The sequence below is a fragment of the Borostomias antarcticus genome, assembly GCF_949987555.1.
Source record: "Borostomias antarcticus genome assembly, chromosome: 4".
NCBI lineage: Eukaryota > Metazoa > Chordata > Actinopteri > Stomiiformes > Stomiidae > Borostomias > Borostomias antarcticus.
Genome location: NC_140237.1, coordinates 12,190,408 through 12,206,653, shown reverse-complemented (window position 1 = coordinate 12,206,653; position 16,246 = coordinate 12,190,408). Strand labels below are relative to the sequence as shown.

The 16,246-nt window shown below is 43.7% G+C and overlaps 2 protein-coding genes across 2 annotated transcripts in view; both read right to left on the bottom strand.

The window, feature by feature from the left end:
• Window positions 1-676: 676 nt before the first annotated feature.
• skor1a (SKI family transcriptional corepressor 1a) lies at window positions 677-5,887 on the bottom strand (the record flags this gene model as incomplete). Its single annotated transcript, XM_084437332.1, has 8 exons — window positions 677-774; window positions 1,190-1,255; window positions 1,909-1,983; window positions 2,137-2,211; window positions 2,978-3,043; window positions 3,315-3,407; window positions 3,501-3,591; window positions 4,160-5,887. 8 exons carry the CDS (start codon window positions 5,885-5,887, stop codon window positions 677-679), a joined length of 2,292 nt encoding a protein of 763 aa, XP_084293458.1.
• A 9,489-nt stretch (window positions 5,888-15,376) lies between these two features.
• Window positions 15,377-16,246, bottom strand: part of map2k5 (mitogen-activated protein kinase kinase 5) — a 76,554-nt gene continuing 75,684 nt past the window's right edge. Inside the window, exon 22 of the mRNA XM_084436633.1 lies at window positions 15,377-15,884. Within this exon, the coding sequence (XP_084292759.1) occupies window positions 15,774-15,884 (111 nt within the window). The 3' untranslated portion in view covers window positions 15,377-15,773. The remainder of the gene's footprint in view (window positions 15,885-16,246) is intronic.

Genomic DNA, 16,246 nt, shown 5'->3' with positions numbered 1-16,246 from the left:
TCCAAACAATGTATTATTTGTATATTAGTTAAGCAGGTACAATTATGGGCCAAATGAAAAATGTTTACAATTTAAAGTGCTCAATATCAATAATATACACTGCTTCATGTCTAGGAACAAATCATAATCATAACACACAAAAAGATAAATAAAATAGATTACCAAATAAATGCTTCAATAAATAAATGTAAAACGAATTTATGTGTTAAACAATCAACAAACATCAGATAGTGGAATATGCTTTTACTCATGAAATATCACACTATATAAGCCATCATTGCACATCGCCACATAATATATATTTCCAGGATACCTAGAGCAATCGGTTATAAACTTGCCAGGTTGTACATCTCTCGAAAGCTGTTTACAACTTGATATTAACAAAGGATACAGACAATACATACAATGAACCTGTGGCCTCATTTTTAGGTGCATCCTCATCTTCTATGATTCTGAGTTCATTTCAATGGAGGGTCTTTATAGCTCGTCCATCCACTTCCTTATTTAAATCAACACAACGGCGGTTCTGTCTGTAGGTTGACCCTTGACCCTTGCTGAGAAGGGGAACTAGGGAGGGGCACAGGAGGACATGTTATTATTATACATGGACTCTTAAGGTTGGTTGCCTTTCTTCTTTTTGGCTGTTCTGGGATCAGTTATGAGATGTGGTGGGCCATTAGGGTGGCAGTAGAGGGGGTTTGAAAGTGCAGGCTCCAGAACAGTGGCGAGGGGTCAGCATCTTGCAGGAGAAATGATGAAGGGCGTCATGAGCTTCTGGGGAGAAAGTGGAGCCATCATTTAGAACACAGAACCATCACTTAGAACACAGAACTATCACTTAGAACACAGAACCATCAGCACAATACAGACACAGTAGGGGGGGGGGGCATGTCAAGTGGGATGTGGTGTATTGAGAAGTCTAAAATCTAATTTGAATGTTACTTAATGTAAATTATGGTGTGACAGTAGCCTGACAAAGCGCTTTTGTGTGCATCCCAAAGTATTCTAATTATCTTTGAGAAATTACATTTCAAATGTGCTGTAAAAGCCATAACCAAAGGGTCAACAGCAGCCTTTATTCACTACAGGGAAGAATAAAAAGTAGCACTTGCATATGTACGGTTGGGCAATAATTAGGCTAATATAGGCTAATCTATTGAAACTTCTCGATTTGGACCATTTAAATTACCTTTTAGCTTCTGTTGTATTGCATAACGAGCCTTTCTTTCTTGATCCAACTCGCTGCACAAAGTGTCTAAGCATCAAAAAAGAAAAAAGAAAAACGGAATAATTGAGCTACTGTACATGACAGCGGGTGGTTTGTAAAATCTGAAATGGATGACGGCCATTTGTTTAGCCCTAGAGCATTTAGAGTGACCCCTTAGTGTACTTGAACTGTGTATTTACACTACTGTGTATTTACACTACTGTGTTACTGTAACTCTAGAACGCTCCTCAAAGGCTGGATCAGTTGTTGTCTACTCCATGTAACCGATACACGACGATATGTAGCTTAATGGTCTGTCTTTTCAATTTTCCAGAGCATGATTTAGGAGCAAATAACCTTTGCAAACAAAAACAGAAGTGAAATGAATCCCTCCGAGGTTTGGTATTATTGTTGTTCACTCAGCTATGTCCAGTCCAAAATGAAAAATGTTTACAGTTTTACAAGAAAGGGATAGACGTGAAATTCGATAGTCTAGGCCTAATAACCGAATTTATGCAAGTGTCACTTTTCGCTTTTAATTTGTGTTTGTTTAGGAAGAAAGCAAGCATTTCCCCTCAATCATATTTAGATAGCCTAATTCATTCTAGAATTTCTCAAATTCTGACCTAAAACTGCGGCCTAGTCTTATTGATTGATATTAACATCGATTTTTATTTCCTAAAAGTCAGAGAGAGACTCACCTCTCACAATCTGTAGCTGCTGGACCATCTCCTCCCTGTACGAGAGCTCCCGTTTCATTTGGTCCTGAAAATTATCTAGGGAGACAGCCGGGCGTCCAGTTAAGGCCATGATGCCCAGGGCAATTCTATAGGACCTTGTTTAGTGAATTTAGATTAATTTAGGCCCATTCCTGTATGCCTATCTCGTGGCCATACATGCAAAACACGATAACACTAAACCTCCAATACCTTTTAAACTTTGAAATTCACGTTCCAACTTTTTCCGAAGCTCCACTTGTTCCACGAGCTGCTTTTGCAGTTCCTCTGCAAAGCGAAGACGTCATCATAGCCATTATTAGCTTGTAAAAAAGCAATACACAGCTTTCAACTATAGGCAACCTTTATTAATGTATATTATCCAATAGCCGAATCCGTTTATTTCTTGGAATTATTGGTAGCAGCCTATTTCCAGAGGGCCAAGACCGTTTGAACGTTAATAGTCGTTTAGCGACTGTTTCCCCAAGCATTGAAAAATAATTAGCTCTCTTGCCCCGGGGTTAAAGGCATGCGCAGCGCAGTGTTCTGTCCCGGGCTTGTTAAAATATTAATAGTCGCTAAACGATTTCGTGTTGCAATAATGAGTCAAGCTAGATGTGTCATGACATAGGCATAGGGAGCGGTTAACAGACGGAAACAGTTTATGACCCCAGGACGATCCTTTTAATGTCAATCTTTTCCGTTTTATATTTATTTTATAGCCTAAAACGTAGCCTAGGCTACTATGGGCTGATTGCTGTGTATTACTATTTTTTTTAAATTTAATCTTAATGTAGGCCTATAGTCTAGGCTACCTATATCGCATCACTAGGCGACGATAATGCATGCTTTTAGACGTGGCTTTCAAGCCTACAGATGTTTTAAACTGATACAGCTTCAGCCTTTTGATCTCATGTCAGTTGGATATCACAAATGTTCTCGGCAATGGAGACATTTCACAATAACAGTCTACAGGATATCTACCTACATGATATCTAGTAAATCGGTATCTTATTAACGATTCATAATTAATCAAAAAAACAAACAAACTTACCCTTCGCCATGTTTCCGATGTCCTTCTCATGGATTTTGCTGACATCACTGTGTAACGGTGTATCACCTGCAATTCATAAAATTAGTCCGTCTCGAAATATATGTCTGCTATCATTTACAATGTATTGCAACTGTTCTACTGGGAAAATTGGTTCCAAATTAATATCTGAAAGGAATAAAACAAAAGCAAGTGTGTCGTGCGAGTGTGCGCGTGACCAACATGCAGCTCTTTTAACTGACAGGCAGGCGCGCCCGCACGCACGCACGCACGCACGCACACACACACACACACACACGCACACACACACGCGCGCGCGCGCGCTAGCCTTCAGACTTACATGGGCCTCCTTTTTGCTCTTTGTATGGTCCCTGTGACATGTCGTCTGTAGTTGGACTACGACTGCTCCTAGGCTCGGGAATATGGAGGACACCTGAAAACAGACATACACAAATATATAAGCGATATATGTCTATCTGAATATACAACGAGCACCATAAAATTATCATGAGAGATAATTGCGCACCGTTCGATTCCAGCGGGCTGCTCGGTAGTTTTGATCCAAACGTTGATGGGCCGTTCAAAGGCACGTGCCTGTCCCTTTCATGTGTGTACACCTGCAACATTAACCAACCAATTATAGTCCATGCAACCTACAATTATATGTCCTTCACTTAATTTACTAAGCAATTCTCTCTCAGATAGCCTTTATCCACGTGTCCTAATTATAGGGGTGCAATTGATGTCCTCTACAAGGCCTTGAATCGTTTCGTAAAAATGCGAAAAGACAAACAGCAGCAACTGTAGAAAGAAACGATTTATGATGTCTCATCTAATCAAAACAAATACTGGGTTTCGAGTAGGCCTATAGCCTACCTCCCCAACAAGCCAATTATATAAATACAGTGATTGATCACAATAAATCCATAAACGACACTCAATGAATACTTATATGTTTGCCATGTGTTAGGATCATTACAACTACATAATTGCGTTCCCCTGGCAGACCAATCCCCTGGCCACGAAAAAGACTCATCTGAACACCTCTTCAAAAACATGACAGCGTACAGTGTTCTTGGTCTATAGACATGTAGGCATCCTGAAACTATAGCCTAGATGAGCCTCGGATAAAGATATCTCTAATAGGCTACTGTTTTCATTCGATTTACCACTCAAATCACTCACCTCATAAACCGTTGTGTCTTTGCGCTCTGAAGCCTGCTCACTCCGCGTCTCGTCATCAGAGCACCCTGTGTTGAGTTCATCCGGCGGTGGTCTTGGACTGGAGACCAGCTCTTCACTCTCCTCGGGCCCGGAATGGGACTGGTTCAACGCCGGGGGACTAAGACGGTCTTCTACCGAGAGTTGTAGCGACTCTTCATCTTCTTGTCCCCTGTTTGACTCCACGTCCACGTCAGGATCATCTGCGCTGTCCACATCCGGGGACACTGACCTGTAGCTCGAACTTTCGCTCACGAAATCTGGAGATAAGTAGCCGGAACGAACGCCGTTGTACGTGTCCCTGTTACCGTACAGCTTGGCAATGCTCTCTGCATCTTTCACCACAGGCCTGAACGCAGAGATATAACTGATCTTCCTTGGCGTCGTGGGGGGTCCCTCCATTGAGCGGGCCTCGTCCCCGGATTTATCATCGTCGTTCCTGATGGACTGGGAACTAGAGCAGCGTTCACTGTCGTGAAAGCTGTCCTTAGGTGTGTTGGCGCATCGGTCACTTTGGTCCGAGAGCTCGAGCTCACTCTGTCGGACGCTTAAAAGCTCTGTGGGCGGTTTGGGTGGTGGCTGTTGGTAGGGTGGCATGGGCAAACCACCTGCTGTAGGCCAAAACATTGGGAACGAAGGATAGATACTGTCCTTTGAGCCTGGCCAAAAGACGCCAGAGACGTTGGTTTTGTTATGGTCACCCAGTCCATCGTCCTTCTTTTGACACAATCCAAATGCTGGGAATCCATACGGGTGGGGGAAAAGCGGTGGGGGTATTTTTTGAAGCATCCCAAAACTCTTGCTGGGCACCGGGATAACTGGATAGTTCCGGACGCCATTTGCTAGGCTGATGTTGCTGCCTCTGTCCTCGTCACAGCGCAACGTTTTTCGGGGGACCTCGGGGGAACTTTGGCTTAGGTTACTGGAGGCCTGTGACTTCAAAGAAGAGGACATTTCAGAGCTACCCATGGGTAGAGTCCTCTTACGACTGCCTCCGTTGAACATCGCCTTTACATCCTCCCACGCATGGGCAATATCGTCCGAGGAATTCTTGTCTGTTAATTTGAGGTGGCGTCTCCACGAATTGAAGTTTGCTGCGTCTGGCTGTGTATATTTGGACTCAGGAGTGCGATGAGAATGGAATATGAATTTATTTGGGGAAAAATACATATTGCAATAAGTGCATTTAATGCACTTCGCCCTCGAACTGTTATACCTGGCCGGTATAAAGTTACCTCTGCTTCCCCATGCGCATTCGTGAGAAACATCAAACGCGAAATTTTCGGGTAGCTTCGGGGGGTTGTGAGCACCCAGGAAAGATTTGCATAGCCTCTCGGCCTCGCGCTTGGTGATCATACCACAGCGCCGGGAGGATATTGGCATTGCGCCCGCGCGCCTCAGGATCTCAAGCTGCACCGGCGTGCACTGGACGCAGGTGATTCCAAGTGCAACACGTCGATTGTGGATTTCGTTGTAACTGTAGTTCTTTAACAATGTATTGGAGATTTGCGCCAAGCAAAGTCTCTCCTGGCCATCTATAACCAGGGATACAATGGGCACTCCATACAAAGCTGTCTCGCTGACTTGATTTGGTTTCAGGTTGGGGTTGGAGAAGTTCTGCACGTCTTGCTTTGTGGTGGGAGAAGAGCTGGAGTCTCGTCCCACTGGTAGTTGACTAGGTATCGACTCCATTCCTCGAAGACTGAAAAAGAACAAGATACTTTAGAGTTTGGATAGAATTGAATGGCCAAGCAGTTATTGCAAGAATCCACACTGTTGTTAAGCCTAGTTTAGACCTAGACTAGCACATATAGACCATAACATGTCCTAAATATTCCAATTACAAATGATAGGCTATATCGTTAATACAGTTTAACGTTTTCTCCACGGCAAGAATACTGATCCAAACCAGAAGCCTGTCCAATAATTTGCAATGATCATCAGCATCATTTCAGAAATGCATCATAACGCATCATAATTACCGACACATTTAGACTGCGTAAAGGTAGGCCTAGTTTAATATCATAAATATTAAATAAAAAAACGATTATGTGAATATATCTAGAAACCAAAAAATAAGAATCCATAAATAAATTGTTGACTGTAAAGAAAAAGACTGATTATCAATAGAGCGATGCATTTTTTCAGAAGAGGCCACATTCAATAAAAACATTGGAGGCCTAGGTTTATCACAAAATTACTAGCTGATTAATTAATCTTAATCCAATTCAAAGTTTAACCTAAGAATGTTTAATTCTTATGTTTAATTGATAATGGAAATGTTTAAATTGTAATTCGTTTCTCTTTATTTCTAACCGTTTAGAAATCTCATCCGTTTATCCACATCACTTGTCTGTGGCCTGGACTTCTTCCGAGTGCCTTTCAATGGGCTCAGAGGCGAGCGCTGCTTAAGAAGTTGATAAGATCCTTACAGGCATAAGGGCAGAAAGAAAATACACACTGAGCTGCACCAATGCGCTTATCGGAGAGGAAAAGAACAACTAAGCCGCTTTACTGGTAATTACCCAGGTTTTATTTGGTCTGTTGAGAAAACACTAGCCATAGAGCTTTAATTAGTAGCCTACTTCGCATAAAATGTCTGCAGATAGGAAGTGCTACATTGAACATTTAATGTGGACTACCGGGCCTACAATGATAAAATTGTAAAATTACAACTTTATTTGTCTTATTAATTAGTATCTTAAGTAGGCCTATGCCAAATGTTGGCATTACCACTAATACAGCTTATAGTAGCCTATAGACTTTGTATATTTTTTGTATAGCATTTTCTGTATTCTGTAGGCTATAGCTACTGACTGAAATTAGTTTTGTACATTTTTAGTTTCCTTACTGCTGTAACACAATAATTTTCCATCGGGGATAAATATCGTATCTAAATGCTTTCGTCAAACTAATAGAGGCTACTAGCAATAGGGAAATAAAAATAAGTACACCAAAATAATGTAAGCGGGAGTCTAAAGACTGATTTGAGCCTAGAATATAGGATGACGCACGATAAATTACACTTTCAACTGCAAACAAAAAAAGACAGATAACATAACAGCTTACCTTTCACTCAAGAAAAGAACACAATATTCCGTGGTTTCAGTTAGCACAACTTTCCATTGAAAATAAATAAATACATGAAGTGATAAAACCAGACGTCCAGTTGAGAGGCGACTGAAGCTGGACCGAGCGCGCGTGTTTCTCTCAGAGCAGAGAGTGGACGTCCATCCTGCTTGGCTCGCGCGGGCTGAGTGGCAAAGGAAGGAGTGACCACATGGCAGTCCTCGAGCACTCGCCACTCCTCAACAGACAGCAGCTCCTCACTGGAGAAGTGACCGCTAAACTAATGGTAAGGCACACCCACTTAGCGCTAACGTTCGTTCTATTTAACCATTTGTTCCCGGGACTAGACAACAACAGCCACTTGCCCCATTTACAACTCAGATGTTTCTTCTGTAAAGGAAAATTAATCAAGACAGTGAATGAAATAATTATGTCCTTAAGATATGAGCAGAGACCTCTATCCTAGACATATAAGCCTAAATCACTTTAATAGCTTACATAGGCCTATCATATGAACGTTATTTTTGCCACAATTAATGACCGGAATGGCTAATACCGAGAGCACCACCTAGAAATAAAAATACCTAACCTATTTGTTTCCAGCATTGTCCAACAGACAAACGGAGGAAAAACTGAATATAAAATCGAAGGCAGCAAAATGAGAGAGAGAGAGAGAGAGAGAGCATCATTTATCAAGTTACAAGACCATCTGTTTGGCTTCTCTTGGACACGCAAATCAATTTCAGCCCTTCTGGTAAAGACGCCATGAATTTTAAGGCTTGCCTTTGTTCGTACGTAAAACAATTTGACACGTTTGAATCACACTGTGCATTTTCTCAGATTTTGCATCGAAAATGGGACGAATTGTAGACGCGCTGATAACTGGCCCCAGGCAACGCTGTCGCGCAATCCTCTCTCCATCATTGCCCACCCACGAGCTCAATTGTGAGTAAATTAGGAAAAATTGTTGAGCAAACAGAGTAGGCTAAGGACGGATTGCATACATGCAGTGATATATTAGCCTACAGCAAAAGGCTTAGGTAAGTGAGGGAACCCAATACTGTAAGACCGTATTAAACATTCATAACCTGATCAATGCCCCTCGGTTAACCCCGCTAAGCCTCGTGCTGCAGTATCTACCTGCGCCACAGCAAAACCGCGTCTTAGGTTCAACAGGGGAAAGCATTCAAAAGTTTCTATTTGTTAACACTCTTGATTGACCAGGCAGCTTTACAGGCTAGACTGAATCCTGAGGCCTAATAATAGGCTGCATAGCTTATCATATCAGGATCTTCTTCCAATAAATTCGTTCGACATTTGGCCTTGCATCGCCTCATCTCCAATGGGTCTAGTGTTGTAGCCTACTAAATAGGAACTTTGATTAAACTGTAATTAATCAAAATGTCTAGGCCAAAATGTGAACAATTACCCTAATCAAATAGGAGTTAATAACGTTCACAAATGCCCCCGAGCTGCTATTATAAGCAGAGCTATTAAAAAGGAACATAAGGATTTTACCTATAGGTTACAATATAGTGTCTTCACTTATAGCCTATAACATAATTTGAAGGTTGCATTGGTACAATAGCCTATTAATGTGCGTAAGATGGTGGATGTGACATTGTTTCATATTTAGATAAATAGATGTAGGCTACTGACCTTTGAATTTATAGGCTACTAAAAGACAGACAACGGCCTATAGACTAGTATTTGATAGGCTAGGTTACTGACCAACAGCCTATTTAATTGGCAGAGAACGTGAGCACCAGGGCACTTTATTCACGTGAATTAAGGCTTTCTGTGTCTCAATATATCCACTGTTTGTAAGGCTATCGATAATTATTAACTTCTCTGCAATTCCTATGCACTGCGAAAGTTGCACTGCGTTTTCCCCGCAATGCACATTCAGCCAAGCTCAGGTGGCCGGCAGTTCCATCAACTTAGCTCCTTGCAATATTGATGGAGAAGGGAACATAAACCCGATCTGGCTACATAGTGTCGTCTTTCACAATCAAGAGGCTTTCCTTCAGCCCAACAATAATTACAAGTTTATACTGTAATTATTCCTCTCCTTTTAATTATTTAGACCACCGACTGAATGCGCCATTGTCGCCGCTTATATTCCAGAGAAACGTGAGCTCACGTGGCTCACAACACTCTCATTAGGGCGGGGGTTGAGCGCAGGTAGAGTAGAACGGGAGGAGTCCCGCGAGCTTTTAATTAGACATTTCAACGGTAATTTTAGGCGCGTTCATTATTAGCCTACTGTTGGATACACATCAATGAGGTCTTTTTTCAAAGAGTAAATTACCTGAGCCTCGTTTATATGCATTCAATTGTTTAAACAAACCTGCGCTAAAATATTAATGTGTTCTGGTTTACTTCCAAAGTCTATGGAGGTGAGCAGCCTAATAGAATATTTAAGACGTGGAAGGCTAGAATAGGCCTAATATTGACAATTAGGCTGCTATGTTTGGTAGGCCGATAGCCTTGGATTTCAACTTAAATGGCCAATTTGTTTTATTATTAGGCTATTTATTTCATATAATTTCACAAACTGCATTGAAGTTAGTCTACATATGGCTGTGGCATTCTTAAAATAAAAAACTAAAGTTATCTTACTGACACCCATAGGCTACAATATGCAGAGAACCTTCAACCAGAATCATGATTCCACAATTTTGTGTCTTTGTGCTGTCTGGTGACAAGAGGAACAGAGAAACATGGAGAGGAGGCTGAAGCAGCGCTAAGCATCTCCATGCCCAACACAAATCCGACTAGCAATAGGGGGATATGGAGGAGTAGCCTATTCCGTCAAAGGACTCGTCAGGGCTAGGCCTAGCCCATCACTGATTTCGTTATTTTATATGAACCTTTAATTGTAGGCTAGGCTATACAATTCACAGTAGATCAGGCAGCATGCAGCTTTAAAAAACAAACTAATAATTAGGCTAGACTATTAAATAAGACACAACATTATGTTATGGCATAGGTCAATACTAACCCTACCACTACACTAGCCTACACCATGTGAAATATTTTCTGATTACTCAAAGTGTACAGATAGGCTAACGATCGTGACAAGTGGCCTGCATAAAATATGTAGCCAAAGCAACACTTTTAAGGCTATAGCTGCGTCATGCCATGTGAGAAGATTGTCACATAAATCAAACGTGCCTAATTCAGGACAAGTTTAATAACAGCAGCAATTGAGGCCGACTGTTTTATAATTAACGGTTGTATCAGCACCATATAAAACCATGACCCCAATAAATTCCATTTTAGAGGCGAATCAATCCTCTTCTAGGCTACACAGGCTATTGATCCTTCCCAGTGCTGGGTAGCCTACACTTAAATGGGCTCTCCGCACCCGTTTTTGTTTCCAGTGAAAAGAGCATTTCGATTCCACTTTTTATTGGGAAAAGATTGCTCCAAGAAGAGCGTGTTGACTCCAATATTAAACGGTGACATTTTAATCACTGGACATTGATAAAGGGATCCGGGTAATGGCTGTGTACGGGCCCGGTGCTCATTGTCTGACCTGATGTGCTAATCAAGTCGGACTGCTCTGTAGAAAGGTCACGAGGAGATCCAATACTGGCGCGTGCCTCAGTGGCAAATGGTAATATGAGGGACTGGAGCTAGAACGCGTTCAAAGGAGACGCATTTTCAAACTAGAAATGATGCTCAGAGAGCACAGACCTCCGCCCCTGAATGCATTTCGTAGCTCTGCACTCCAAAATTGAATGGGTTCTAAATTGGCCCATGCTACACCCCTACACAGAGTTTCATGAAAAACAGTCTGGTAGTTTTTGTGTAGGCCTAATCCTAGTCCAAAAAATGAATGGAGGTGAATGGCCGTCCAGGCCGTGTTTGGGCAGCACGCACGCCACCGAAAACATTACCTCTTGCTCTGCGCTGTTTCTGGAGGGAACAATATGCTGTCAATAGGCTACCCCAGGGGAGGTGTCCATGTTAAAATCAGACTAAGCACCACATCTTCATCCCAGACTGCATTGCATAGGTCACATTTTAACACAGCAGTAGATCATCGTCAGTCTCGAGACAATTTGATTGTTAACGATTTGCATCCATTTCAAACTTTAATTGATGTAAGCCACACTGCCATTTAAATTATGTCCATCAAGGTTTGTTGCCTACATGACGATTAGGCTACAGATGTTGATTATCTTTGGCACATACACAATCATTTAGGATTAGGCCCTACATAAACATTACTACACATGACCACACACCAGAGATGAGAGCTGGCCTTTGAGGTCCTGTCTTTCACAAGAGGCTGTCCAGCGACCAGGCTTATGCTCTGTTCAGACCGGCCGCAAATTTTCCCGTTCGCTCGGCGAGTTTACATAGAAAGTCAATACAATTCGCGCGAACCAGGCAGCGGGCGGCGCGAAGCAGGCGGCGAGAATCACCTTGCACCTGATTACAAAGGATGAAAATCTGTATAAGGTCACTTTTAAATAATGTACACAATGTACAAATCATAACCATCAAAGTTTGGCAAGAACAGTTTAATCAGTTTGAAATTCTAATTTCTCACATTGCCCAATTCAGTGGCAAACAACCTATTAAACTCAAAAGGCATCCAATTTGTCTCCGTTCTAACAGGGTTCTGTTCTAACAAACTACAACTTTCAGGGTCAGGGGTGACTAGGCACAGCTTATATTTATTTGTGATTATTGCATGGATGTGAAGAAAAAATACAAGGATGGTGTGTTTTTTGGTACTCCTTTTCTTCCTTATGGTTGTATTAATTAGTATTATTCCACTCTCTTCCCTTGTTGAATGATTGGTGCTTATAATGGTGAGTGAGGAATAAGGAAAATATATATGAAATGTCTCCTTTGGCATATTCAGACTGGGCATTCGGTGAAGGTCACTATTGCAATACTAAAGGTCACTACTGCAATACTTCTACTTACACAATGTCCAAAGATGTATTCTAGTCTTTTGAGTTGAGATTAAAGCAAAATAAACCTGGAAGAGGTCTTTTGGATATTCAACTAAATATCTTAGGGATGCTTTCAGCCATTTTATGTTTTCTGTACTGTGCACTTGGAAGGGTACAAAGTGGGGGTCATAACTAGTTTATTCCTATTAACGAAGTTTGAAAACTCCCGAAATAGAAAATAAGTCAACTGTACTGTATATATGACCACTTGAGACCTGAATATCATGATCGGTTGTTAAAGTGCTCATAAGCATAAGCTACTTGTCCTGGGAGATTCCTTATTTCCAGGCAAAACCCAGGTGAAAAGGTAGCTGAAACAGCAATTCAAGAACAGCTTTCTGAACTTTCTAAATTCACTCACTCCACAGCATTCTGAATTGGCCCAGATTTCCTCAGTGAAATATTCGTTGAAAAAGATAGAATAGTGTCCAAGGCTTTTGTAAAACACGACTGTACAAAGATGTACTACAAGAAAAAAAAAAGTGGGCAAAACATCCAGAGATATATTTGGGGGTTATACAGTATGAGTGGTGTTGGATTCATTTATTAACATTAGGCTAGGCTACCAGTCTCTCCATCTGTGCGCTATAATGAAATATCACTTTGGGGCCATTTTACTGAGAATTGCACAAGTGCAAACATTGAGTCTGACATTATTGGTTTTCATTTTATATCTTATGTACATGTGCATATAATATTCATACCACAAATCAACAGTTTTTGATGGCTTCCACTAATATAAGTCACCCTGAAACTTTACATTCACTTTCATAGTTGCACTGAAATGACTATGGTGACATCGTAACATGGTTATTGATTAAGTGCTTGTCATTACACGTTAAGGCAAGTCCTCATTCCACTTGTGTAATAACACAAACGGCTCAACACAATTACAGTCAGTTAGTAATATGCATTGTGACAATGTAGCAACACGTTATTGTTATTGTAAGTAATTACAGTGTTGCTACACAAGTATAGGTGGTTTTATGTAAAGTAATAATGCCATATGAAAGGGTCATGAGGTTTCACGGAGCGGTTGAGTGGGTAATAGAGGAAGACAAAGACACCTCTCATATTGGAGGCACTAATGGAGGCAACATGTCTTCCAGTTCATTGCAGGAAATCCTACAGGAAACTGAGATGCCTAAATATGGTCTGAGCTTGACAGTCTCATGAGTTCATCTATTACCAGGTGTTGTTGCTGTTCTTTTCTTTGATGAGTAAGCTGCTAGGTAGCTAGATTTTAAATCTTGGAAAATTACATCTTGAAAATGGATGATGGCCCTCCCAAATGAAAGAATACAACAAGTAAAACAGAAGGTCAAGTTGATGGAAACCTGCGTCCGAACAGACCTTACTTGGGAAATAAATAAAAAATGAACTTGAACCCCATTGCAGCACGGCTCTCTTCAGCTCTTCATATTCCTTTGTGGTGGGGGGGGGGGGGGGGGAGTGGGGGGCTCCGTCAATTAAAACCCCTCAAAATATCTGGTTAAAAATGGAGCCTATCGTCAGGGTTTGGGAGAGTGAAGCTCAATGGCTCTGGGGAGCTAAGCCGTTTCCCCAGCCGGACCCCGTCAGAGGCTGGGACCCCTGCAGAGGCTGGGACCCCGTCAGAGGCTGGGACCCCTGCAGAGGCTGGGACCCCGTCAGAGGCTGGGACCCCTGCAGAGGCTGGGACCCCGTCAGAGGCTGGGACCCCGTCAGAGGCTGGGACCCCTGCAGAGGCTGGAACCCCTGCAGAGGCTGGGACCCCTGCAGAGGCTGGGACCCCTGCAGAGGCTGGGACCCCGTCAGAGGCTGGGACCCCTGCAGAGGCTGGGACCCCGTCAGAGGCTGGGACCTTGTCAGAGGCTGGGACCCCGTCAGAGGCTGGGACCCCGTCAGAGGCTGGGACCCCGTCAGAGGCTGGGACCCCTGCAGAGGCTGGGACCCCTGCAGAGCACTGAATGAGACAACTATACTGAGGCTCGATGAGGTCAAAGAAACATGGTGGGATAAACAGGCACACAGATGCAGGTACACTCCTAAACATAAAATAAAGCATAACAGATTCTCAACCATCCTTGGAAAATAGCACTTGTTTGTCAATGTAAAGCCATTTTTTGTGTTCAGGTCCTTTCTCACTGTTGATCCCTTAACAGTCACAGGTCCAAATTCTCATTCTTAGTGGGATAGCGCCTGGGAAAAAGCAGGCACAGTCCAAGTCCAACACCCAATAGAAGTTCACAGAGAAACTATAGGGAAAAGCACAGTTAACATCATGCAGGCCTGACTACAGCAAGCCATCAGTTAATGTGCGGAGGCTCAGGTAAGGAACTTCCATAAGTGACCCATGAAAACTCCCCTCAAAGTTCATAAGCTCTGCTTCTGCTTGGTGCACAGAGCTTGGAAGTGCATTGCAATATGAAAAAAACAAACAAAATCCAAACGTGGAACACCGATCATGTGTCAGATTAAGCGGTCTATATCCTGGTTGACTTCAGTCCGCCACTGGGCTTCCAGAAGCTCCATAAGGGACAAAACAAGAGTAGGAAGGGCCTGATACACTTGACCTGGACCTGGTGTCCCAGGGTTAGGAGGAGGTGGTCCCAGGGTTGGGGGGAGGTGGTGGAGGTTGTCCCAGGGTTGGGGGGAGGTTGTCCCAGGGTTGAGTGGAGGTGGTGGAGGTTGTCCCAGTGTTGGGGTGAGGTGGTGGAGGTTGTACCAGGGTTGGGTGGAGGTGAGCCCAGGGTTGAGTGGAGGTTGTCCCAGGGTTGGGTGGAGGTGGTGGAGATTGTCTCAGGGTTGGGTGGAGGTGGGGGAGGTTGTCTCGGGGTTGGGTGGAGGTGGTGGAGGTTGTCTCAGGGTTGGGTGGAGGTGGGGGAGGTTGTCTCAGGGTTGGGTGGAGGTGGTGGAGATTGTCTCAGGGTTGGGAGGAGGTGGTGGAGGTTGTCTCAGGGTTGGGAGGAGGTGGGGGAGGTTGTCTCAGGGTTGGGGGGGGGTTGTCTCGGGGTTGGGAGGAGGTGGGGGAGGTTGTCTCGGGGTTGGGAGGAGGTGGGGGAGGTTGTCTCAGGGTTGGGGGGGGTTGTCTCGGGGTTGGGAGGAGGTGGGGGAGGTTGTCTCAGGGTTGGGGGGAGGTGGTGGAGGTTGTCTCAGGGTTGGGGGGAGGTGGTGGAGGTTGTCTCAGGGTTGGGGGGGGTTGTCTCGGGGTTGGGAGGAGGTGGGGGAGGTTGTCTCAGGGTTGGGGGGGGTTGTCTCGGGGTTGGGAGGAGGTGGGGGAGGTTGTCTCAGGGTTGGGAGGAGGTGGGGGAGGTTGTCTCAGGGTTGGGGGGAGGTGGTGGAGGTTGTCTCAGGGTTGGGGGGAGGTGGTGGAGGTTGTCTCAGGGTTGGGGGGAGGTTGTCTCAGGGTTGGGGGGAGGTGGTGGAGGTTGTCTCAGGGTTGGGGGGAGGTTGTCTCAGGGTTGGGTGGAGGTGGTGGAGGTTGTCTCAGGGTTGGGGGAAGGTTGTCTCAGGGTTGGGTGGAGGTTGTCTCAGGTTGGGGGGAGGGGGGCTCACATGCGTCCCTGGGCCTGCTGGGCTCTCCTCTCCTCCAGGCAGCGACACACCCACATGGACACCACCTCTGCGCTGCCGTCGTTGTAGAGCATGATGAAGGGATGGTCCTGCAGAGAGAGGGGGAGTGGAAATACAGTTAGATCCATAAATATTTGGACATTGACACAGTTTTCAGCATTTTGTCTCTGTACACCAGCACAATGAATTTGAAAGGAGTCAAGTGCAGACTTTCAGCTTTAATTTGAGGGTATTTACATCCAAATCAGGTGAATGGTGTAGGAATTACAGCCGTGGCAGTGTCCAGATCAATGTTTACAAAGATGTGCTGTAGCATTGTCGTTGCCTGGCAACGTTCCCTTTTTCAGTGGAAGTATCCGCAAATGATTAACAAATAGTTCCATTAAAAATACATTTTAAAGTTCGTATTGTCTTTCTTTTTGAAATATTGACGGATAAATGTGGCAACCGT